This window comes from Branchiostoma floridae, chromosome 1 (genome assembly GCF_000003815.2).
Source record: "Branchiostoma floridae strain S238N-H82 chromosome 1, Bfl_VNyyK, whole genome shotgun sequence".
Taxonomy (NCBI): Eukaryota; Metazoa; Chordata; class Leptocardii; order Amphioxiformes; family Branchiostomatidae; genus Branchiostoma; species Branchiostoma floridae.
Window position 1 is genome coordinate 7,135,311 of NC_049979.1, and position 26,499 is coordinate 7,161,809.

The 26,499-nt window shown below is 42.6% G+C and overlaps 3 protein-coding genes across 5 annotated transcripts in view; all 3 read left to right on the top strand.

Moving 5' to 3' along the window:
• Positions 1–450: 450 nt before the first annotated feature.
• Positions 451–6,548, top strand: LOC118425548 (mitotic checkpoint serine/threonine-protein kinase BUB1 beta-like). Its single transcript, XM_035834474.1, has 7 exons — positions 451–740; positions 946–1,005; positions 2,870–3,014; positions 5,115–5,311; positions 5,756–5,919; positions 6,199–6,389; positions 6,537–6,548. Exons 1-7 carry the CDS (start codon positions 595–597, stop codon positions 6,546–6,548), a joined length of 915 nt encoding a protein of 304 aa, XP_035690367.1. The 5' UTR covers positions 451–594.
• Positions 6,203–22,061, top strand: LOC118411398 (mitotic checkpoint serine/threonine-protein kinase BUB1-like). 3 transcript variants are annotated; one of them, XM_035813669.1, is made up of 23 exons: positions 6,203–6,389; positions 6,737–6,840; positions 7,330–7,371; positions 7,503–7,551; positions 8,033–8,189; positions 8,779–8,926; positions 9,519–9,656; positions 10,327–10,382; positions 10,664–10,774; positions 11,328–11,606; positions 11,832–11,997; positions 12,510–12,600; positions 13,195–13,401; positions 14,603–14,712; positions 15,162–15,271; positions 15,724–15,933; positions 16,923–17,047; positions 17,349–17,435; positions 17,729–17,818; positions 18,404–18,552; positions 19,137–19,320; positions 19,798–19,904; positions 20,802–22,061. In XM_035813669.1, the coding sequence occupies exons 2-23, from the start codon at positions 6,782–6,784 to the stop codon at positions 20,977–20,979; spliced, it is 2,853 nt and encodes a 950-aa protein (XP_035669562.1). In that variant the 5' UTR covers positions 6,203–6,389; positions 6,737–6,781; the 3' UTR covers positions 20,980–22,061. The 3 variants fall into 3 exon arrangements, with proteins under 3 accessions (XP_035669562.1, XP_035669571.1, XP_035669579.1); XM_035813678.1 differs by having other exon boundaries at positions 10,333–10,382; XM_035813686.1 differs by lacking the exons at positions 6,203–6,389; positions 6,737–6,840; positions 7,330–7,371; ... (1 more) ...; positions 8,033–8,189; positions 8,779–8,926 and adding an exon at positions 9,022–9,100.
• Positions 22,062–22,689: 628 nt separating this feature from the next.
• LOC118411391 (ATP-dependent RNA helicase TDRD9-like) overlaps positions 22,690–26,499 on the top strand; it is a 28,117-nt gene continuing 24,307 nt past the window's right edge. Inside the window, exons 1-4 of the mRNA XM_035813657.1 lie at positions 22,690–22,998; positions 24,949–25,219; positions 25,905–26,017; positions 26,277–26,385. Of these exons, the coding sequence (XP_035669550.1) occupies positions 22,820–22,998; positions 24,949–25,219; positions 25,905–26,017; positions 26,277–26,385 (672 nt within the window). The 5' untranslated portion in view covers positions 22,690–22,819. The remainder of the gene's footprint in view (positions 22,999–24,948; positions 25,220–25,904; positions 26,018–26,276; positions 26,386–26,499) is intronic.

Below are 26,499 nucleotides of genomic sequence, written 5' to 3' on the forward strand. Positions count from 1 at the left end.
GAAGTGTTCGCCGCAAGATCAAATCTCCGATACCATAAAACGCTACGAACAACAAGCATTTGGAGAAGTATAAAAGATTATTGGCTTCTAAAGCGATAGCCGAAAAATCTAGAGCCAAATCTATGGAGACAACCTCTGATTTGCGTCTTATTCTTAGGGACTATTTAGATCGCCCTCTGGACACTTGAAATTCCGAACCGGAACCTTATCAGGACTTCTGGACTGTTTCAAAAATAAACAGAGGGGGACATCAGGCCCATGGAGGTAGATCACTTTTGAAATTTGACAGAAAATTAGAAAAACGTTAATACGACAAAAAATATTAGAATATTTATCATTTTATATTACTATAATCCTAAAATTGTCTTTGTAAGGCAAAAAATAGTCAAAAATTACTAAATTATGTAGTTTCCCCCTTTACATTTATTGGAACAGGCCGTTTTGCGAAACGTTATTACGCATGCGTACGGCAGAAGCCCGGCCAGTTCGAATTTAAATTTTGTATCGAAATTCTTTACACATTACCTTCTGGCGTTTTAAAGCTCGCATAGTCTTTTAGTACCTTTCTTGAGGTGTTAAGTACATAGTATAGGTATGGATCCAATGGAAAACAGCTGGGAACTGAGCAAAGAGAACGTCCAGCCGCTGCGACAGGGACGTAAAATCGCTAACCTAACGGCGGCCCTGCAGCCTGTCAATGGACAGGAGGGCGGACTTACCCGCGTGCAGCAGGAAAAACAGTACGAACTAAACTCTTTTTCGCGACGTGGCTGTTATTTTGCCTCTACAGCGACACTTCCAGGTCTTCGTCCCACAGTAACTACTAACAACAGTTTTATTTTTAGAAGTCCAAGGCGTAGGTCGAGCTGTGGAAAATGTACAAGTTTGTAAACAAGCCGCATTTTTTATCATTTATGCTAAACCTTTTGGTGTTTTCTTTTGCAGAGCCTTCGAGGCAGAACTGCGGATGTACTCAGGGGATGATCCGTTCAGTGTCTGGGATCGGTAAGAACTCACTAATAATCATTCAGTGTTGGTAGGAAGCAGAATTATATGCAAACTCTATACAATTTTATTACAAAGCTGACTTCAAATTTTCATATTGAATTGGTGGAGTGTTCAGTTATCCTCAAAACATTTTACCTAACACTTGTGTACGACTGTGACATATATCGTTACAAACTTAAAAGTACGTGTATTGCCAAATATTGATCCAATAGTACCGTGGCCGATATCAACAATGTGCAACACACTTACTTTTCTGCTCAAGACACTTACTTTTCTGCTCAAGACACTTACTTTTCTGCTCAAGACACTTACTTTTCTGCTCAAGACACTTACTTTTCTGCTCAAGACACTTACTTTTCTGCTCAACACACTTACTTTTTTCTGCTGGAGACACTTACTCTTCTGCGCTGCACTTACTCTTCTGCGCTGCACTTACTTACTTTTCTGCACGAGCCACTTACTCTTCTGCGCTGCACTTACTTACTTTACCTGTGGTGCACACCCCTCCCTTTATCAATGGATGGTCCCTGAATCAGGCCAAAGGTCAAAAAGACCGCAAAAAATGTAGGAGGATTGACCGCATGTCAATCCTAAATTATCCTCCTTCGGATGACCTATGAAATGACCTCTACCTTGGCGCGTTTTCTTTATTCAACTTAATTTTTTTGTGTCTTTAGTATAGCATTTTGACAATGCAGATCGATAACGACAAGTCTCGATTTGATCATCACAACAACGCGTTTTGTTGCCATCACAACGTATTGTCAGAAAACAATCTGCAGCACGTGTTCTGTCGAATTCTGGACAGAGGAGCTACCAAGGCCTACCTGCCTTCTTACTCCTATCTACAGAGGAGTTAAGAGCCTCTGCCTGGTTTAGGTAAACCCTGGTAAATAAAAGTTTAAAGCTGCGCGACAGAAACACGTGCTGCAGAATTTGTTTTCTGACAATACGTTGTGATGGCAACAAAACGCGATGTTGTGATGATCAAATCGAGACTTGTCGTTATCGATATGCATTGTCAAAATGCTATACTAAAGACACAAAAAATTAAGTTGAATCCAAAAAACGCGCCAAGGTAGAGGTCATTTCATAGGGTCATCCGAAGGAGGATAATTTAGGATTGACATGCGGTCAATCCTACATTTTATGCGGTCTTTTTGACCTTTGGCCTGATTCAGAGACCATCCATTGATAAAGGGAGGGGTGCGCACCACAGGAAAAGTAAGTAAGTGCAGCGCAGAAGAGTAAGTGGCTCGCGCAGAAAAGTAAGTAAGTGCAGCGCAGAAGAGTAAGTGGCTCGCGCAGAAAAGTAAGTGTCTCCAGCAGAAAAAAGTAAGTGTGTTGAGCAGAAAAGTAAGTGTGTTGAGCAGAAAAGTAAGTGTGTTGAGCAGAAAAGTAAGTGTGTTGAGCAGAAAAGTAAGTGTCTTGAGCAGAAAAGTAAGTGTGTTGCACATTGTTGATATCGGCCACGGTACAATAGTGACAATACTGACATTCTAGCAGCCCTCCCACTGTTAAGTTGGGTAGTGTCTTCATAATGCCCTGGTATAACGCTCCATAACGCCTCAATAGTTCAGGCAACGCCCTGGACAATCTGGATAGTTTGTTTTACACAGATTACCTAACCGCAACTGTTGGAGGGCTTCTTATAAATGCTTGCAGTCTTGGCTAATATATAAGACTGCAAGCAAAAAAGCCCTCAAACAGTCACTGCGGCTACAGATTACCATACTTTCTAGTCTGTGTTACGCAATCTCTCACAGTCAGGCAGGCTGCCAAGGGCACAAGCTAGTCAGGCCACCATACATTTTGTACTTTCTAACTTGGTGCATGTATTGAATGTTCTTTCAAACATTAGGTACATCAAATGGACGGAGCAGAACTTCCCCAAAGGCGGGAAGGATGGAAGCCTGTCAACACTGCTGGAACGCTGCCTGCTCTTCTTCAAGGATGACAAGAGATACTCCAACGACCACAGATACCTGCAGGCCTGGATCAAGTTTGTATGTACAGGTCTTCTTAGCTTATCGTATGTACATGATGTAGAATATAACGCAGTGTAGATATAATTTACATATAGAATACAACACGGTGTATTCCGTATCACTCGAGGTACCAGCCCGAACGCAGGAAGGATTGGCCAAAGGTCGGAGGGTGATCCGACCCGCAGGAGGGCTGGGACCGAGGGTGATGCGGAATACACCGTGTTGTATTTTATCTATGTCATACCCACCTGAGAAAACACAATATTTTTCGATGCGAAATGCACCAGATTGAAGTTGAGAAAATGTTGTGTCCTCGAACAAAAGATTGTAACAACAGCAATTCTAACGTCCGAATCCGGTATTCGAATTTTCAAACAGTCGAACCGCAGAGCTCTATGCGCATCCGTTCTGCGCAGCCTTCTCTAGGACAGGTCATACGCCGGAACGCAGTTTGTCCTGGTTTGACCCCGCTGCATGCGTATAAACAACTGCCTGTCGTGCAACAAAAAGACCTCAAACCTACATAATGTTTATATTTTTTCACATCTACAGGATTTGCCCAGCACAGCCATGTGGATATTTATTGCATTGCAAAAGTTCAGCCAACGTTGTGGCCCTCGAAAACAAAGCAATTTTCGGTCTTTGTATTTGTGATTATCTTTTCTCCAGTTGGCCGGGACACAATCAGTTTTGTCCACAGTCGGACAGTCCAGTTCCTCACCTTTACATTGATACCAAACTTGAAGGGTAAATTTTAGGAGAAACGGTTTTGCCCCCAAAAAAACTACAGCCATGTCAAATTCCCCGGCGTCTTTTTTCGAATGAGAAACCACACACACTGATCTTTCACTTAGCTTTACAAAAGTCAGACATGATGTTTTGACATCATTACGCTTGCACATGAATCCTACTTATTCTTGCTTCTGGATAATGTTAGTTTTATTTTGGTGGGTTTCCCAAAATCTATTTGCGAAGGCAAGACTTGAGCCGTTAGTTATATCAACTTTTCCAAATGCTGGTTGAACTTGCAACATTAGGCCTGACCCCCGCGGCACGAACATGGAACGTACCGGCTGGGTTCCACCGTTTGAACCCAGGTTCGGGCCAGGAGTTCGAAACAGATTGACTAAAAATATGATGAATCTGAAAAACTCTTACTTTGTACTAAAACTCTGTGTCTATGTGTGTTTGATTATCATCATGCCACTTATTATATTGCATGTGACAGCCGCACCCATTCAGATTCTTGTACCAAGAAATGAGGCCTGTGACACAATGCGAAATGTACAAAAATTGGGTCCGTCCGCAGGGTAGTGTGCTTGGGTAGCTACAACCAGACTGAAACTTCACCACTGTGATTTGCGCATGTTCGCAGTTAATTTGGGGGCAAAACCGGTTCTCCTAAAATTTACCCTTCAAGTTTGGTATCAATGTAAAGGTGAGGAACTGGACTGTCCGACTGTGGACAAAACTGATTGTGTCCCGGCCAACTGGAGAAAAGATAATCACAAATACAAAGACCGAAAATTGCTTTTTTTCGAGGGGCCACAACGTTGACTGATCTTTTGCAATGCAGTAAATATCCACTTGGCTGTGCTGGGCAAATCCTGTAGATACGAAAAAGTATAATCATTATGTATATCTAAGGTGTCTTTGTTGCAAAATAAGCTGTAGTTTACACCCATGCAGCGGGGTCAGTCAGTGACCCGGCCTAAGCCGTATCTCAGAGAATAACGCGTTCTAGGGTGACCTGCGGTTCGACTGCAAAGGTGCCGTGACAAGCATACGCAATGCAGAGTTCAAATCATTCTATGAAAATACAGACCGGTCACCTGTATTGACCATTAAAATTACCAAGGTTTGATATGGTGCCTTTCGTGCAGTACCAACCTGAATGTGGTTAGGATCACCCAAACTACAAAGGTCAAAGAACTATTTGGCCCATGGCAGGGCTGGGAGTAGAATATGTGTTCAGCATCGTGTTAGAGCTCAGCATTACAGCTATTATGCAAAGTTCTCTGTACATCAAGTAACTTATAAACCTAGGCAACATACAATACAGTATCAGTTGAAAAACCTGCGACTTAATCATGTCTATCTCTCCCCTGTCCTGTTCAGGCCGGCATGACCAACCAGCCAGTGGACATCTACAACTTCCTGCATGACCAGGCCATCGGGGCGCAGGTGTCCCTGTTCTGGGAGGCCTGGGCCTGGGAGCTGGAGCAGGAGGGCGATACCAAGAAGGCCGATGCTGTCTACATGGAGGGGATTCAGAAACAAGCTCAGCCTGTCGAGCTGCTTGTTAGGAAACAAAAGTAGGCACTGCTCTGTAAATCCATATATGTTCTTAGTGCTTTTCGTTTTTGCAGTGAAAGTATCATGCTGTGCATATTATTATGCTTTTCATCGCATTACTACTGCACTACAGAAAACAACATGAAAGACTCCTCTCCCCTCCTACTGCGAAATTTTGTTTTGTATGTATTCATGATCTAAAATGGTACAGAAAAATAGGTGGAGAGATTGAGAGCAAGATTGAACCACAAAAATGATATGCACATATTCAAATTGTTTGGTCATTACCATCATTGTTTGGCAGCAGCGTAATTTCTTTTGTTGTCAGTAAGAAGAGTGATCTGTTTTGATGTAAGAAGGCTTAAGCCGTTGCAGTCGCAGTTGCACTGACAGCTGTATCTATTGTATTTGTAAACAGGCAGTAGATTATTGTGTTTTTAATGACAGCAAATGTTTTTTTCCAGGGAGTTCCAGGCGAGAGTAGCCCGTGCCACCCTGGAAGGTGGAGTGCCCCAGCAGTCAGCTGGCATGTCAGGTACGGAGGCACAGCGGGTGACTCTGGGAGGACTGAGGGGCCAAGGCAAGAAACACCAGGCTCCTGTCAGCAGGACAGGTGCCTCAACTAAAGGTACCGGCTTAGTTCAAAACAATAGTGTAATTGCAAGTCATTGCTACCTGTTGTTTACCAGAAATCAGTCTATACATCAACAATGAGTTTTGAGTCATCCTCCCACATCAGGCCCACATGACACCCATCCCACTTGTTTCACATGCTGGCATGTTGTGTGCCAGGGGCATGTGTGATCCACTGTACTATAGATAAAGAAGCAAAGCAATATTCTGTAGTATATAAGTGTGCATTGATATCATATGTAATGGTAAGTAACTTTACTACCTCCCGGTGCAGTGTATTCTACAGGACTGGGCGTGAAGCCCTGTGCACCGCCACAAGTAGGGCAGGCCTTCTCTGTCTTCAGCGAGGACAATCCACAAGACCAGGTCATCCCCGCCCCCACAGGAGAGTGGACTAACCCTCCACTACCCCGTGTGACCTCCAGAGAAAACACACACAAGCCTGGGAAGTGGACAGAAGCCAAGGTGAGGGTCAACGTTAGGAGTCCTTTATGTCTGTCTTGAAATTATGCTAGGATGTCCTTACCATCTGAGGTATAATCGTATATAGTAGAGTAGATTTCTCCCTCAAGCTACCGACATCTTGCACACTGCACCCTACCTCTTTGGTAGATTGAGGGATGAATCTCTCTACTCATACTATATACTGCATCTGAGCAGAGGTTTAATCGTAATTATATATGGAAATGTATTTTATTGATGTTAAGAGTTTAAAAAGTCATTGTGATAATATACATGACATACTGGAGGCAGTATGATTCTAAAATATTTTAAAGAGACTAGATTGCTATTGTTTTTAATTTGTCCTTCAGGTTTCCCAGAGAGCGGTACCAGCCGTCCCGTTCGCGGCAGTGTCCATGAACGCCAACTCTGAGTTCAGCATACATGTAGAGGAGGGAGCGGCTCAGGCACAGCCGTGAGTAGGAAAAGGGCTATGAATAAGTGTTACTCTAATTCTAAGAAAACTTTCATGGGGGTTCATTTTTGGAGTTTTTGTGACGACCTCTACAATGTAATTATAGTACTCACAGTGAACATAAGCTCTGTCTTGCAAAATTGTGTTAGTAGTTTCAAATGCAAACACCGTCTTCCCCTACACATGTCTTACTGTGAAAATGAATTTACAGTAAATTGGGCTGCATATACCGGACTACGATACTGTAAATATCTTTCAGGAATTGGTAAAAGTTATTGATTGTCAGTAATTTGATACACTCCTTGATTGAAATTACACTCGTTTTATAACTTATTTTGTGACCAAAAAATGTACATTTCCTACCACATCAGTTCTTCTACATGTACACGTTGGTTAGTTGGTAAGTTTTGTTACTGTCATGGATGAATGTATTTTCGTCTTATTCTGGTTCAATATGAAGCAACATAACCACTTTTTTATATGTTGCAGAACTCCACAAAAGCCCATAGAGATGGGAACCCAAGTGCTGAGGTAAAATGTGCAGTTCATATTTACCTGTACTGTTTTTGTATATCTCATATTGTAATGTGTGCAATGTCTGCTATCTTGTGTGTGCGTATTGCTTTTGTTTGTCTTATGGTCATTTGCTTTTTGTCTTACAGTGCAAGGAAACCTGAAAAATCCTCAAATCCACTGAAGAACATGTACTTGGTATGTCCTCATTCTTTGCTCTGAATTACATGTTGTGTGACAAACAGGGCTGTCTCCAGGACCTGTCCTTCCATCCTGGGACGGAAATTTGCTTGTTTGGAAGGACCAAAATTTTACCCCGATTGTCCCAGCAAAGACATGAAACTGTTAAAAATGTACCTCCGAAGCTTAAAATGATATGTTTTACCAGGAAAATCAAAAACATTGGCTTCCAAAGAAAGAGTGGGACAGAAATAAATTTTAGGCAGGAGACAGCCCTGGTGACAAATTTACAAGAATTTTAGTTTTAGGATCCTTGTCAAATGTTCAAAGGAACATAACTTCTGTTAGAGTATGTGACATGTCCCAATTCTACCATGTACGGTAGACCAGACCAAGTGAAAGTTGCATTTAATGTTATCTATTTTGTGAATCAAGTAAGTTATTTTGTGAAACCAAGATTTTTAGGCAAAATTTGCCATGATGCTTCCTTCTTTTCCAGCCTCCTTTTGAGGATGAGCCCAACAAAATCCCGCAGTACTGCAAGAAGTTTGTGTACACGGGGCTCGAGGAGTTCCAGTTTGAAGAACTCCGGGGAGCACGCCACTTACAGATAGAGAGGAAGAGGAAAATGGAGGAAGACATGAGGAGACAGGAAGGTTGGTGATTTCCTATGAGATACTGTGTTTCTTGTTGGGTGTGAATAAATAGTTTATTTTAAGATTAAAATTTTTGTAAGTACTACAGATTTCTTTTTTTTCTAATTAAGATTTTGTTACTTACAGTACAACTGATTTTTTAAATTACAGTAAGATTTTTAAAAATCGGCAACGTATATAACTGTGAAACTGACAATCTAGTAAGACATGTAATAGATAGATAAGACAATTATTTTGAGCCCTGACACTACAGTCAAACTTGATCACTATTGTAACAGTGACTTGGTCACAGTAGATGGGTGCCTATTATAGACAAGCTTCTTAATGCCTGAGGATGAACTGAACTGAACTGAACTTAATGCCTGTATCAAAGATCTATGGGACCACCAAAAAGTGGCTAAACATATCAAGTGGCCATAAAGCTTTATGCAGGATGTCGGCACTAGCACAGGTTTTACTGTTTGACACACTAGCTGGTGTGTTATGCCGAAGGGCGGTTATACCGGCTTTATAGATACAGATACATCAATGGCCAGATGATCCTTATGCAGCGGTATGTCTGTACTTACACACATGCACATCCCCACAGAGCAGCGCCGTGAGATGGAGGTACAGCTGGCCCAGCAGAGGCAGCAGCTGCAGGAGATGCAGCAGACCTTCCAGCAGGAGCAGCTGGCTCTACAGGAGGAGCGCAGACAGATGATGGAGCAGTACCGACAACAGATGCTCAGGGACAGGTACAGAAGTAGTGTTAAATGTGTGTGTGTGTTTGTGTTTACATGTGTGTGTGTGTGTGTGTGTGTGTGTGTGTATGTGTGTCTGTTTGTGTGTGTATGTGTGTGTGTCTGTACCCTACAGGAGGAGCGCAGACAGATGATGGAGCAGTACCGACAACAGATGCTCAGGGACAGGTACAGCAGTAGTGTTAAATGTGTGTGTTTTTTTGTGTGTGTGTCTGTGTGAGCCCTGCAGCAGGAGCGCAGACAGATGATGGAGCAGTCCCAATAACATGCTCAGGAACAGGTACAGCAGTGTGTGTGTGTGTCTGTGTGGATATTTGTGTGTCTGTATTTTGTGTGTGTTTAAGGATGTTTGTGTGTCTGTTTGTGTGTCTGTGTGTGTGTCTATTGGTGTGTGCGTGTGTGTGTGCATCTGTAGGTGTGTGTTAGTGTGTGTGTGTGTGCGCACGCGCACTTGTGTGTGTGTGTGTGTGTGTGTTTGCATGTGTGTGTGCCTGTGTGTGTGCGTGTGTCTTTGTATTACCAATGGTACTTCAAGCAGCAGTAGGATTCTGATGTGTGTTGTAACGAGGGTTTAATGTTGTGTCAGAGCTGAGATGGAAAGAATGCTGGTGGAGAGGATGAGGGACACCACCCTGGAGCCTGGAGCTGATCCTGACACAGAGCCAGAGGACAGTCACACTGCACAGGAGAACAGTCATGCCAGAACAGCTGGGCTGACAGAGAGGTTGGTTGTTTAGTTTGGTTTGGTTTAGTTTTAATGAGGATCTGATTAGTAAGTGATACGTCACTATTCTTCCTGGAGTCTGGGTAAATAGTGCTCATTTTCACTTGACTGAAGTGAGGAATGTCGTGTAAAGTGCTGTCCCAAAGGCACACGATTGGTGACACGGCAGGTATCGAACTTGGGACCTTTCAGGACTGAGCCCAACGTGCTGCCAATTGCACCACGCGATCTCATGTTGTGGTAGCAAGATGCTCAAAGTTAGCTTGGTGTCCATCCTCTTTTACCGGGTCACTAAGCTTCCAAACAGTGACTCCCTTCACAAAAGTTACTTCTAGTACATCATAAGACCTTCTCATCTTCCCAAGTTTATAACAAAAACAGAAAGAGGATATACAACTGATCAACAGCCTTTCAGGTCACACAAAATTGGACTAATTAACATCCTGTTAATATGTTATGTAACACCAATTTCATTTTGTGAATAAGTCTTTGACAACTGTTTTCCTGTCAGACTATGGTATTATCCAGTTTTGTAGTAGGGTCCAGTACTTTGTAACAGGACGTTTGACAAGATATGTGCTCATTTGAAATGTTTGAACCATCTTGTAATAATTTCGTGTTGGGTTTTCTCTTGTACATTTTTTTATTCTTTGTGTTTCTCTCTTTCTAGCCACAGAGAACACACAGTAACCACACATCTGAACTTTGAGGAAAGTCTGGCTTCAGGTAAGCCATGATTACTATTTTCTTTATTTCATGTTGGTAATCTCCATCACCAGAAAATGTAAGATAGACAGATAAGTGTCCAAAGATGTGTCAATTTTCCAACTGCTCTTATTCAGCATGAAGAAAGAGTAGAAAAGATAGCAAATAGATCACATCAGTCTTGAAAATGAAGTCAAAAGCATTGCTTACTTAATGTATAAAAAATTCCAAGAATTCTATGCATTAGTGGAAAAAAGCGAATTCATGAAAGATGCAATCAGCCCATGTCCTTCACTATGCAGGTCTCCAGCCATCTGTCGTGACTGCCATGGCTGAGACTGTGGACTACAACAGTGATGTGGAGATGGAACAAGAACCCACCCCAGTCAATACTGCACCTCAGGCAGACACAGGTGAACTACATTGAGCCCTCAACAGGAAACAGTCATGAATTAAAGGGTTAATGACCCACCCCAAGTTGTATATGGTGTCATAACGCCTGGCCCTTTGCTATAACTACCGAATGAAATCACTGAGTAAGCAAAGTCTGAGTGAGCATTCTGACCATTCAGAAGGAGCGATACAAACTGGGCTGGCCAGAATCTATGTGTCACGGCGTCATAACCAACGTGGAACGGGGCCTTCTGATTAGTCCGCGGTGCCTGGCTATATGATAATAGAAGTTATCAACCCATGATTGAAGCGTTCAAAAGTCTTTCCACCTCTATAGCAAGATATCATTAAAAAGTGTCTCCTCTTTTGTGCTGCAATCACCAAAACAAGGTCTAAAGCCACTCAAGGTTAAGGTTTATTTACATAGAAATGAAAACCAGATGAGATATTAGAGCACAGGCGAGATGAGAAGTTTCAGGGTGTGCTAATTTTCTGGGGGACAAATCTCATCAATGGGACATACTCAGTTTCAACTTTTCCTTCTAAACAATCTTACTCCATTCCTTCCTGTAGCGGACCCAAGATCTGGACTGTTGCCAGACACTTCCGCCACCCCGGCGTCTACCGCGGCGATAGTGACGTCGCGCGAGCCGAGCTTCGTGAAGACGCCAAACTCCTCCACCTGTGGTGGCCCCACCCCTTCCACCACGCCAGGGCGTCGCCCGATCACGGACCCGTCCCCGACTATCAACACGAAGGCAGCCATGAAGGAGCTGGGAGAGTTCTTCTGTGACGACATCGGTTTCGGGGCAGTGGGGGGATCAGACGGATTCGAGGACATTTTTGCAACAGGTACTACCGCACTAGTGGATAACTCTAAGACTGTGTCTGAGAGTCGAGATGCAGGCATTCCTCCTTGGCTGAGAGGAAGTCAGTGACTGAGGTTGATTTAAGGTACAACCTTCCATGAAACTCCTGGATTATCAGCAATATCTTATTGGTAGCAGAGTACTTTGGCCAGTTTTTCACATAATGATGTTTTATGTATCTCTCATCACGTTTTGATCATTGTGATAGGCACCAGTGGTGGCACAGCTAGCGCCGGTGGTCTCGGCTTCTCTGCACCTCAAGGACAGACTGGCGGCCTCGGGGGGTTCACCATATTTGATGAGAGTAAGGAGACTGTGAAGGTGGACAGGATGGATGTGGATGCTCAAGGCATCTCGGAAGATCAAGAAAACAAGTGGGTGTCAGGCGACTCCAATTAGACTATTTGTTTCTGGGACAAAGAAAACTACCAGAGTGTGAAATGTAATTGAATTGAACTCGATTTATAGGTGTACATGTATTTGGAGTTATGTTTGTTGTATATAGATGGTAACTACATGTACTATAACATATTGAGTAATTACAATGGGTTTTAAACAGTTTTCACTGTTATCAGTACTTCCTAATATCAAAATGATCCACTGGCAGGTAAAATTTGTATAGTGCAGGTAATTGTCAGTGTTATCTGCACCAGTGATGGTATGCAGAAAAATAGTTTCAGTTTAGCCCTTTGCACTTTTTCCACAGAAAGAGGACGGGAGTTGAATGCACTCTATCACCATGGACCTGCCCCCTACTCTAGTGGCCTGTGTTGCCCTACGGCCATACAAACAGAGATAGGCATGGCCTTAACACACCATGTGTGAGGAAGATTTTTGACAGATACGATGTAAAATATTTGACTTTTTGATCCCTTATATTGCACAGTCCTCCTGGTGGGTACCAGACAGGCGCTAAACGACATGGTCTGGGGGTCCTGCAGCCATCCCAGGGGATTCCTGTGGAGGAAATCAAGGAGGTATGTGTGCTCAACACAGATTTCCAGTCAAAGCATGTTTTTATTTGAACTATGTCAATTGTTAGGACTGCAGGAATGAACAAATAGCCATGACTACTTATGGTACAGGTACAGATGTGACAGTGGGAATCAGTGAAGCCAACAGCACACTAAAGGTCCAGAAACCTTGATCCAGAAATCTCCTCAGTCAGAAAGACATCTTTATTGACATGACAAAAGTACAGCGACTTTTGTAAGGTCTACATGTATAACAACTACTTACAGTACAACTAAACAGACAAATATGGATATCTATAGGTATGACTAAGTCAACATATTGGCTCTAGCATGTCATTTACACTATTGGTTCTACGGTATAAGCATTCGTGGATCAAAAATGATGGTAGTGGTAAAACCGCCAATTAAGTGTGCACGATCGTCCTCCTGAGTGTAAGCTCTAGCATTTTGTCCATTTTCTGAGAGTTAAGTGCTACATCTCGTATAGTATTACATCATTAAGAAAAAATATTCGGTAGAAAAATGTTATTTCTAACAAAAATCGGTATGATAACAGATAAGGGAGCATCATAATTGTACAGTACATTCCTTCCTCAGGTCGATGACCTTGACGGCATCGTGCCGTTCGAGGACGACAGTCCCGACATGACGTTTGCCTCTGCTGGGAACCAGTCCAGTTTCTGCACCATGGCCCGCCTGGCATCCACGCCGTTCAACAGTACGGGCCCCAACCTTCCCGAGCTGCCTGCCAGCAGTATCCGGCCGGTTTACAACTCCACCAGGAAGGCTCTCGGCATGCTGGAGGTCAGTAACCTGATACGTACGGCTGTGTGTCTGAACAATTTTCAGGTACAGGTACATCAGTTAAGGTACAGACCTGGACCTTAAGAATAAGAGGTTTGGTCAGCTACAGGTAAAAGGTTTTGGTACACAATCCTACTGGCATCCATCTGGCTGAATCTGAAAAAGTAGAGACAATCTCTAGAGACAATCTCTACCTTTTAGCCCTAATTTTAGGTCACTAGCCTTATATCTAGGGCTACGTTTCTAAACAATTTTCAGGTACAGGTACAGCAGTTTAGGTACAGACCTGGACCTTAAGAGGTTTGGTCAGTTACTGTAGAGTATCTGATAGTATGTACATGTTTCTATATAATTGTTTCTGATCATAAATTGTCGTCTTTGTATGCCAGGAGAAGTTACATATTCTAATCTCAAAAAGTATTTACAAGTTCTTAATTGTCAGGTGCAAGATTGTCATCTCTGTCAAGATTGTCTGATACAGGATTTGATTATCTTAATTCTTCAAAAATGGTATTCATGGTGCTCACATCCTGACCTGTACCTAAATACTATAGATTTACAGGGACAGGTGCAAGTTTTAGGTAAGCAGCCCTACTGGCATTCATCAAGCTGAATCTGAAAAGAGAAAAAAAGAAAAGATAATTTCTACCTATCAGCCCTAATTTTTTCGTGACAATAATTGGAAACACGACTTTGATCGATGATTATCCCAGCCCTAATCCGAGAACAAACAAACAAATCAAACTAGTGTGGCCTATTGTCAAAAACAGGACAGCTCAGTCTATGACCACACCGACATAGGCACGATCTAGACACAGTTTAGTTTTCCTGATATCTGCAAGCCAACAACCTCTCGCCGACAGCTTTTTTTTCAGCATCTAGATGGAACTGCAATATCGCCATAAAGATATCGGCAGAATTTCTCCCGAAAGGTCCGGAGCATTTGCCCGATAGCTTAGCAAGGGTCCCCGATAGCTTAGCAGGGGTCCCCGACTACTTCCGCGTGTGTGTAGATGTGTCCTGACTTTGGGAGGGCTCATTAGCATATAACGTGGGCTCATTAGGCTATATAGCTGTTTATAACTGCAAGCAATACGGGTGTCCAGTAGCCAACATTCCAGATCCCTCCCGACATCTCCACAGAAATCGGTAAAAACTGTGTAAAATAGATTGAGCCTAACACACATACCCATCTTGCTAGATCTCTACTACAGAAGACCTGGCTGCAGCAGGAGGCAGTGGTGCAGGGAGGGCGTTGGTTGAGGAGACGTTTGACACAACAGTGGGGAACCGCCCTGCAGCCGCCCTCAGGTGAGCATGTCATGTGAATGAACTTTTAAGTTCAAAGGCAATCTAAGCAATATTAGAGCTTTAAAAGTGGAAATATTTGGATAAGGCAATCTGTGTGATATTTACTGTACTATGTTCTGACATTTGCATCATTATTTCATACTCTGAGCAGTTAAAAATGACGCAGAAACAAGTCGCACAACACAAATATTGGAAACCCCAAAATAAGGCCTTGATCAAGAAACATGATTTTCATCGAATTTTTGCTCATTGAATGTCGGTATGGACTGGAATATAGTTGCTTCATCCTATTACGAAGAAATAGACTTTGAAAATTGAAGTCCTACTAGCCCGGAGTTAAGGCTTTGCGAGGGAAACTTTTGGCCACTTCCTTAAAGTTCATTCTTCCAGTTACATCTCATGATTTATGGACAGCAAGGTCATGTTTGTCTATTTTTGCTACTTCCTAGCCCCATCATGGAGAACAGTTCAGAGGAGAAGAGCCAGGTTTCCTCCGACCAGGGCTCTACCAACTCTGCCCCCTCTCTCTCAGTAGCCATCCAGTCCACAAGTTGTGCAGGTATGGTGATCTGGTCATACTTGTACATGCATGTATGACATCTGCACACACATTACTTTTTTGCGCGTTCTCAAAAAGAATAAAATCATCTCCGACAAGGCTTTACGTCCACACAAGTGTTTCAAAGAGTGAGGAGGAAAGGCTTTGGTAAATTTCCTCTGTTTTGGCCTTAAATTTTTCATTTGTTACACCAGAAAAAGTGACCAATGTTCAGCATTATAATTCCTTCACTTTTTTAATGGTCAGTCTCTCAACTTTTAGTGCTTATTTAAGTGTCATGATGGTTCGAACATACTGTCATCATCATGCAAAGTACATTTTAAACAAGTAGTTTCCCAAGTACTGCATGCCTTCATCTATGTTGACTACAGATGTACAATTTGTAAGTGCATTGGTACAATACTGACTGCAAGTTCAAAGGTGCAAAACTGCATTTTGCTTCCCTGCCTCAGAACCAACAACAGAAAGTGAAGCAGCGGTCACGTCCGATCCTCCAGCTCTGGTAGAGGATGAGGTCTTCGTTGAGGACGTTAACCCCTTTGACCCAGAGGTGGTCTCTGCCCTGCTTGCCAAAGTGCGAGGTTCCCTGACCAGCCACCAGACCTACCAGGAGGAGGAGGGGCACATGCCTCAGATCAGGCCTGGTGTCGCCATCAATCTGGGTAAGTCACTTAAGCCCCTGTCACACATTTAGCATGTTAGGACCTTCCCATGCACAATATGTTCCTAACCACCAATGTGGTTGGGAGTAGCTTCTATTTGAGCTCCAGTTTGCTTATCTGATTGCAGCCAAGCAGGATACTGACGTTCCCGTCTTTGATTGTTAGAATTTAGAGTAAGTGGGGTCAGATGACCTTTAAAAACTATTACCCGGTAATAGGCAAACTTACCAACAGCCAATTGCTCATGATTAACTCAAAACCTTAGGTTGGAAAAGATTGAAATGCCATTGTCAGCTATGTGTGACCATGATATCTCTAGCCTGTGTTACACAATCTCTTGCTAACTGGCTGATTGGGCCTCCTGCCTCGACGGCGTATGGTCTTTCACCTCTAACCTAGTCTAAGGCTAAGCCAGGAAATTGAGAAGTGCCAATTGGAGATTATGAATAAATGAATGAATGGTTTATTTGATCAATATGATCCGATAAAAAGTATATCGCAGCCACAGGCTGAATTGCATACTTTTACAGTTAAAATCATTGGATTAGGCAAATTACAGCTGAATGAAATTACAGCGGACTCATAATAACAAATTTGTGTTCTTAAGATCAACAATAAATATATTAAAACAGATATGTTTAACGCTAAACCAATGAGGTAGTTTTCACATGCACAATGCTCGGCCACAAGTGGCTTAAAATAGCCAACGTGCTCTGAATATATAGCTAGAGTCCATTCAGAAGGTTAGCCATGTAAGTTATAGGACTGTTCTTGTATCGGTTTGTACTTAATTGTGGCTTAATTGTGTCTTAATTGTGGCTAGAAGATGCTTGTTTCTAGTGTTCCTGATTCTTTGTAACTATAGAAACGAGTCATTACAGCCTCCAACAGCATGGTATAGAAGTGTTGGCCATCAAGCTTCCATGAGCCAGACTGGTGAAGGGGCTGCACAAAATGTGATTTAGACAGGCTATGGTTTCTCCTCCCAGGCACGGACCTGTACCACATTGACAAGCTCGTCGGATCCGGAGCGTTTGCCAAGATCTACCAGGCTTCCCTCTTGGATGCTGACGACTTGACTGATCTGGAAGGAGAAAGAAAGGTTACACTCAAGGTCAGTAGTATTCTTAAGTGCCAGGAAATTGAGAAGTGCCAATTGGAGATTTTTATGATTCTTTGTAACTATAGTCTAGAAACTTGCAGTGCAATAGTAGTCCTGTTATCCAATTTTTTAGCCTTGTACCTAAAACCTGACCTTTCATAGAATTATCCAGTTGCTTGAGTAACTTTTGTTATGTATCTTAATACATGGATGTCTAAAATTCATTGATTACTGCTTTACCTTAGCAGGCTGTAGGTTAGATTGGTTGAGCTATGCCAACACTAAGAGGTTCCCTGTGTGTTTTTCTGTGCAGGTGCAACAGCCGGGATGCCCGTGGGAGTTCTACATCAACAGTCAGGTGCACGAGAGGGTCAGCAGGCTACAGGATCCAATGGACATTGTCAGTAAACCCCATACACAACCTCTTGTAAAATAATGTGTGCCATTACTGTGATTGTAGTCATATCTATTAAAAAAGGTTGAAACAACAAAACAGCATTATTAAAAAGCAGGTGTTCCACAATAAGATACAAGGAGGAGTCAAAAATTAATCAGTATCACAGCATTTTCAATTGTATGAAATAAGTCAAAGTTTTGGCATTACTGTTAAGTTTGTCAACGTCTTCTTTCAACTTGTAAATTAGATGATGAAAATGTCTATCTTAAAGTTGTCCCTGTTTTTTCCCCTCCCAGAGACCATCGTTGATGAGTATCGATGCGATGCACGTCTTCAGTGATGGCAGTGTGTTAGTTAACGAGCAGCACAGCTGTGGATCCTTACTGGTACAGATCATGCTTTGTTTCCGCTCTACCAATGCACTCTGCAAAATTAGATAACCTGTTATCTATCCTATTCTAGCTCAGGTCCAATTGATGAATAGTTGGGTACCCATTGATAGAGAAATTGTTGTCATTTGAGTATTCTTAGATATAGGGGAGAGCTTTGATTGGCTCCAAGTCACACAGTCCTTGTAACGGTATGGTAACAGGGTTCAAACAATCAAGCCTTTCAGAAAGTTTGATCCCTTTACGCTACTCTGAAATGATGCAGGATGTAAGGATCAAACATTTCAGAGGGAATGAGGGTCAAACAATTCTGTTGCAAAGTAATAGCTGGAGCTGGATTAGAGAGATTAAGAATAAGAGCAATAAACTTGAGCTGGAGTAGAGACAAAACTTACCTGCCCCTCTCTGATGCAAAAGTAGAATTTAGTATGGGTCAAATTAGACACTTCTGATAAATGGTTTTAATTTAAATCAATTTGATTTAATTTTAATTTAAATAGGATAAATTTATTTAGCAACATGGTTTGTTACAAGTATTGCTATGCAACAGAAATAAACTGGTCTCTCCTCCACTGTGCCCAGGACATCATCAACATGTACAGAACAGCTGGTAAGAAGATGAGCGAAGTGATGGTGGTTTTCTACACACTGGAGATCCTGTACATCGTGGAGCAGCTGCACCGCTGTCACATCATCCACGCTGACCTGAAACCTGACAACTTCCTCATCAGGTACGCACATGCACGCACACAGACATACATACATACATACATACATACATACATACAGACACACACACACACACACACACACACAGCTGCACCGCTGTCACATCATCCACGCTGACCTGAAACCTGACAACTTCCTCATCAGGTACGCACATGCACGCATGCAGACAGAAACACACACACACACACACTGAAACCTGACAACTTCCTCATCAGGTACATGCACATGCACGCATGCAGACATACATACATACAGACACACTCACACTGATACCTGACAACTTCCTCATCAGGAACGCACAAGCACGCACACAGGCAGATACACACACGCACGCACACTCCATCCTGATAACTTTCCCATTAGGTACACACTTGCATGCGTGGGCACACACAAACACACGCATTTGGCAGCTGTATCATCCATGCTGAATAATTAGCAGGGTTGTTAAGCATCATAAGTGAGGTAATAGTCTAACCAAGTTAGACTGAATAAAGCAATGGGGAACAGAGTCTAAAAAACCCAACATTAAAGCACCGTGCTGTAGGATAAAGTTGTCTATTTTCCTTATTTTCCTCTCTCAACCCAGGGAGGGTTTTGATGACAAGCCTGAGTGTCTGTTCAGCAGCCAGCTGCGAGGTCTGAAGCTGATTGACTTCGGCATCAGCCTGGACATGGAGTTGTTCCCCCCCAACACCACCTTCCGAGCCAGGACCAACACCTCAGCCTTCCAGTGCATCGAGATGCAGACCGGCAAGCCTTGGTCCTACCAGGTAGCGTAGTGTCCAATATTGGGTGACAGTGTTCTTTGTACCCTACCAGAGTCTAAAGGTGCCCTCTCACTGCACTTGCGTCAAGCTTGCATCTCTGCTGGGTTTGTTCACTGCGTCACTTTTATTTTCTCCGAACAGAGCCAGAGCCTAAACGCACCAGCTCCTTGGCTCCAGAGCCAACATACCCAGGGAAATTTGGTCTCAGTCCCTCCGAGGTAGACCCTTGATACCCAGCTGTTGTTCACCCAACATACATGCTGCTGGAAAGAGTCGCAGTTCATAAGATGGGACATTAAGCCACAATCCACTGTTTGTTTTACCTCTCCAAAATAGCCAGGGGAATTCCTCTTGTATTACTGTACATAGCATCTGCCTTTCCTGTCACAACGAGTGGAAGATAAGCTCTTCAGTGAGCTAAACCTGGTTCGAGATCACTTTGAGAAGGAATTGTGTACTAACTGCTTTCTGTCCCCTTAGGCGGACCTGTATGCCATCATCAGCACAGTCCACTGCATGCTGTTTGGGGAGTACATGAAGGTTTACTATGAAGGAGGCCGTTGGAAAATCACACAGGCACCCAGAAGGTTGGTATATCTCCAAAAGTATTTACACGTATGCATCATGTATATAATGTTTGCCATATTGTGTGTGTTCCTGTTATATAGTTAGGTGTGACGGGTCGTTCGGTGTAATATAACCAGCTGCTGCCACGCCGCGTGCCAGCAAAGCTGGTGTGTTACGCCGAACGGCAGTTATACCGGCTATATAGATACAGATACAGATATACACATGCCAGGCAATTCAGTCTCTTGGTTGCAACTAGATTGTTTCTGAGAAATCCTTATCATTCATACATATTCACAGAAGCTCTGCTCTTGGTATGGAGAAGTCTCAGTCAGGCAATAAAAAAAAACCTCTGGACATCAACAATGCACCAAATTTATCCATAGAAATGGGGAGGACCTGTGTTCATCCCATCAGAGGATGATTGTTTAATATAGGGTGGGCAGATTACTCTCTCTTTGAAACATGTGAGGAGCTTACAGTTGGCATGGCTTAAAGCGGTATCTCACTGCACTTGGGGCACCGGTGTGGCACTGCGGGGTTTGTTCACTGCGGCACTGTTGTGTTATTTTTGCTGATTTTTTATAATTTAGATATTGCGTAACAAAATACACAAAACGTAAGAAAAGTCTTTATCTCTGGAATTCGTTGAGTAACCTATCCAAACCCGCAGTGCCACACTGGTGCCCCAAGTGCAGTGAGATACCACCTTAAATCGGAAGGGCCTGGAGTGACACCTTCCAACACTAACTTAGTTGAGCTACATTGTAAGTGTGCCATACAATTACCCCAAGTGTGGCTATGAGACTTTACGGCCTTGAAACACTTACACTGGGAAGGACTCTACCTTTTTCAGTACATGTGTCAGGTTCTTCAATGTGTCCATTGATTACCTTACCTTTTGCCTGTGCTTGCAGAACTCACGATCCCATCTGGAAGAGATTTTTCGACGTATTCCTGAATTACCCCAGCTGCGAGGAGCTGCCCAGCCTGACCTATTGGATCTCCGAGTTTCAGCAGTGTTGGGAGGGCAAGAAGAGGTTATTCGACAAGGAAAAGTGGGCACAGTATGCCATGTACTTTGAGGAAAAATAGTGCCCTTTTTTTTCTATTCTGTGATGTGGGTAGTTGTTAGCACATAGCAAAAGATATACACATGTACTTAGTGGGCCAGCTCCCCAATGAGGAATGTATGGAAATGTATCACCTGTATATATGTAATGTTAATGACAGAAGTGTTTCTATGTTTGTTACTTAACACAGTGTGATCTTACAACTTATGGCCAACATGTGAAGATCAATGGTGTATTTTTTCTTCTTCAATTTTGTATGTATTCTGCAGGTTATTTCAAGCCAAATACATGCGTGTGGCTTAAAACAAGTGAGCACAGTATGCAATGTATTTTGAGAAAAAAAATAGTGCCCTTTCTTTCTATTCTGTGATGTGGGTAGTCATTAGCATTTAGCAAAAGATAAAGGTCAGGTCCCCAATGAGGAACGATTGCAAATGTATCACCTGTATATATGTAATGTTAATGACAGAAGTATTTCTATGTTTGTTACTTAACACAGTGTGGCCTCAAAGCTTACAACTTACAGCCTGCATATGGAGATCAATGGTGTATTACTTCTTCTTCTTCTTCAATTTTTTATGTATTCTGCAGGTTAGTTCAAGCCAAATACATGTATTAGTATGACTTTCCCAAATGTAGGGATATGCCATCTGCGTTAAGGCTAATATTATTGATGACAGAGCCTTTTACTATAACAGTGAGCAACTAATGTTAAAGATGAAGATTAATGTGATTCCTCATGCAGATCAGTAATATGTACTGTGCACATTTCGGCTGTAAATTATGTTCTCTTGACACATGTAGTTCTCCATCTTTCATTTCTTAAAATCTCCTGGGCTTATGATCAAGTCCATTTTACAGTGGGGATTTCTGTAATTTCCTACTGGTAATTTCCCTTAGCCTACCTATTTCTCCTCTCAGGACCCAGCATCGAAAAGAAGAGTCTGTAAGATGTAATGTGTACTTGCTAATTATAATCTCTCTTATATTATCTTCAGTAGTCCCAGAGTCAATACCACATTACCATGACGATGATGTGGGTTTTTCTTTAGAACTTGTAGTATTTTTTTGACTATGTAGAAATAAACAACAAAGTCAATTCTACATGACTGTGTGAGTGTTGTTATGTTACCTTTTGTTCTAGCATTTTCAAAACATTTGAAACAATCTAAATGAGAAAATCTTAGGAACTGTTTTGAGCAATTTCTATCCTTTGTTTGGCTTTGTAAATATTTTCTACCAGTTGGTTGCTATGCAAACTTAAGTTGGTCGCTAATACAGGTAGTTGATATAAAACTGATATTGTTATTAATCACATTCATTTTAATCTAACATAATTTGAGGAGGCCAATTGAAGAATGAGGAACTGACCATTGCCAAGTTTATTTAGGGTACATATATTCTGGACTTTCCAAATTACTATGATGGATAGAATGCCACAGAAGATCTCTGGGATAGTTTAGGCTGCGAACAGGTATTTAAAATCAGTATTGCGTACACTGCAAATATAACTTGAAGGGTCCATATACTAGTATGCTCCTTTATAAAAATGAAATGTGACACAGCAGAGGATAGATGTCATGTGCCTCACACTTTCAGTACAAGAGAGTATAGACAAAAGAATTATTACTTTAGCCGTCTGTTAGGAAGTGTGAGGTGTTACAAACTGAGCGCAAGGTTGAGTTGCTACCTGGACAGGTGTGAAACTGCTCACCTGTTGATCCGCTCAGCGCGGGAACTTCACGTGACCTTTGCCCCGGCCACGTGCTGACAAAAGCAAGATGGCGGCGGAAAAGTGAAAACTTTGTGATGAATCTTCCAACTTTTCGGGCCGTTGTTTACAAAGCAAACCCGCCGTCAAGATGAGTGGAAGGTTGACGAGTGACCTTTCTATCGACTACATCGACTCATGGTTTAGCCTAGACAAGCCGTTAGTCCCGCTGAACTCCGTTCCTCGGTCCAAACTCGGCGGGAAGGACTTCGATGCGGCCACGGGCGGTCCAGCCAAGCCAGAGGCGCCGATGATCCCCAGATACAAGAAGTAAGTACACCCTTTGTATTGAATACTTTTGCGGATTGCTTGCAATATGTCTTCAGTTAAAATCTAATGAAACTGCAGTCTCCATATTCCGATGATATTTAAACCTAGAGTCTAGGGCTGAGCTCCTTTTGATACAACTACAAGCGAAATTATACTTGTTCACACCTCTCACCAGAGCTAAGCTATGCATGTCAATTAGAAAGTGAATGCCACCTTTTGTTCATGCACACAAAGGAAATTTTACAGTATGTTCACGTATTTTCGGCAGAATCAGTGATGTTGTGAAATTGAAATAGTTCAGACTAAAAATTATGTTGTTGTTTCTGGGGTTTGCTTAAAAGGCTGGGCTGTCTACCAGGCCAGGCTACCTGGCCTGTCTACCTGGCCTGGCCATCACGTCAGGCTACTCAGATCCCCCCATTCATAGCCCCATCATATGGCACTCAGCCAAAATAGCTGATTGACAGGCATAGTAATTGCTAATCTCCAACACTGCCAGTGGCCCCAGGTTGGCCTGTCCACCACTGGCTGGACACTTCGGGAATGTGTCTGGGAGGCCTTCTTTGCAGCCAGGAACACAAGTACCAGTACTGTGTGTGTGAATGTTTGTGTGTGTGTGTGTGTGTGTGTGTGTGTGAATGTGCTCGTGTGTGTGTAAGAATGGGCTTGCAATAAAACAAACAAACAAACAAACAATATCTATCTTCTAGAACAGAAACTATCTCAGCTCATGTAACAAGAAGGAAGAGCATAAAATTGATAAATCACTGTAAAGCTAAACTTGAACTGACCAAGGGGGGTATAATTACATGCACCTCCTTGTTCTCTATGCTAGTATGCCATGTTGACATATACAATCTCGGTAGTCACATAGCCTTTTTGAGGCTGTGGATTGTTATCCACTGTACAATTTTTGTGTTCAGGACAGAGCCCAATCCTCTCCTTCCACTGCCAACAATCTCTCCAACCCCCTTGTATAATTTGGAGTGGGGAAAGTACTGTAAACAGCACAGATTTTGTGACATGTCAAAGGATTTAGATTTAAATAGATATAGATTTGAACCCAGGACCTCTGTTTTCTAGGTCTAACACCCTAAAGCATTTACCCAACACAGTACTGGTACAGTACTTGAATGTGTTCCTGACACGCTGCAAGGAAGGCCTCCCAGACACATTCCCGAAGGGTCCAGCCAGTGGACAGGTCAACCTCGGGTCACTTACTCAGGACAGTGTTGGAGATTAGCAATTACTATGCCAGCCAATCAGCTATTTTGGCTGAGTGCCATATGATGGGGCTGTGAATGGGGGGGGATCTGATTAGCCTGACGTGATAGCCAGGCCAGGTAGACAGGCCAGGTAGCCTGGCCTGGTAGACAGCCCAGCCTTTTAAGCGAACCCGTTGTTTCTGTACATGTTATGCCCCATGCATATGTTATTAATTATGTTCTCCAGACACACAGAGTTCTCCATAAATAACATGAAAGCCATGAATAGATAAATCTGTGGGTAGTTACCTGAGCACAGTTAGAGCTGTGTTGCTCCTCCCTTTTTGTGGATAAAAAAAACAGTTACTACAGGGAACAACTGATGTTTAATACTGAGTAGCAATCAATCCAAATTCCTTTGACGTTAATTTGTAAACCAAAAATGTAACAATAGTATTGTAAAGGAAAAATGCACTACATAGCAATTACTTAAGCAATGGGATATGAAATGGACAGATGTTTCAGATAACAGTTGCAGATAACAGATAGCATACATTATCTTTCCTCAGTGACAGTGACACTCCTTGTTAAAAAAAGTGAAAGTGCCACCATTCCAACAAAGATAACAAATTGTTATCTTGATGTTATCTGCCATGAATATTCCCCCATTTCTTGGAATGTCAAGTCCCATTCACTTTCACTAACTGTCAAGGCAACCAACTTATCATCATTGTCACATTTTTAGGGAGCCAAGGATGAACAACCCCCGGCAGACACAGTACGCCCAGATGTACCAACAACATGAGCTAGACATGGCGCAGGACGATCTGGAGAGTATCGACGAGAGAATGTCGGACCTGAATGCCCTGGATCTAGACAGCATCAACAGTCTGGCTGGAGATCTTGGTCGACAAACTCTGGAGGAGGACCCCCTGCGGTCTGTGAACATCTACCGTAACTACAACTTCAACCATACCTACAACCCCACACTGCCCATCACTGGGTACCAGGAGGAGGTAAGATCAACAATACAGAGAGGTAAACTACTGTAAATGCAGAAACTTTCGCGGTGGTTTAATGTTTGCGGTTTTTGCGGTGGCCGTTTAACCACAAACTTATGACCACCGCAAACATTTTTCCATGGCAGTAAAAGACTACAGTGCATGGTGCTACCGCCAACCTTTTTCCCACTACTGCAAAATTAAATCCCCATGAACTTAAATGCATTTACAGCTATTTGGTTTTCCATTACATCATTAAGAACTTGCAATAGGGGATACATTGGAATGTCCTTGTTTGCACATATTTTCAATGCTGTCATAGATGTTGCCAGTAGTAAGTTCTTAGCCATATTTGTTGACGAGGTTTATCAGTCACATATGTATACAGTTGACAGGCATAAACATGTGCCTAAGGTATGTGTTTATACCCTTCAAAGTATCACTGATTGAGGAATATTCTGATAGCACAGTCAGTTCTTACTCACAAGGCCAAACCAGCTGTTTTTTCATACACACACACACACACACACACTCACTAGATTCCATTCGTCTTTGGATAGCTGCATATTTATTTTTTTCATTCCAAAAAAAACGTTAGAATGTTAGATCAGAAGTAAGCAGTGAAACTTTGATTGTTGTTACATTGAATTCAAGTAACAAGTAGTAAGTAACATTGAGTTCTGTGATTGGGCTGTTGCAGATTATTACCACTGTGGAGAGCAACAGTGTGACGGTCATACAGGGAGACACAGGAAGTGGGAAGACAACACAGGTGCCACAGTACATCCTGGACCACTATGCACGTGCCAACAGGTGAGGCAAGCACAGGAGAGTGAAAATGTTTGGGAGTTAACACTATATGTTCCTGTTGTAAGACACACCAAATCAGAAGCTTTGTTTGCGTCGTAACTTTCAGCACCAGGTGTAGGGGACAGGACACTATGGATCACACTGATTGAACATTGGAGAAGACTTGTGTATCTAATTTGTAAAAAGGCCAAGACTTTTGGTTACTGCCATTCAGGATATGCTACTGTAGTGAGGTAACCCTTACGATATTTTATCCCTACAGATGGTGTAACATTGTCGTGACCCAGCCCAGACGTATCGCTGCCATCAGTATCGCACGGAGGGTGGCCGATGAGCGAGGATGGAGACTGGGTGGTATTGTGGGCTACCAGGTGTGGAAGTTAATAGTTTGTTAAGGAAAATGTGTGTAGGACAAATGGTCACAAACCAGTTGTTAACATCATGGTGACAAGCCACCAGGATGTATGCAATGTAGAATGGTCCTG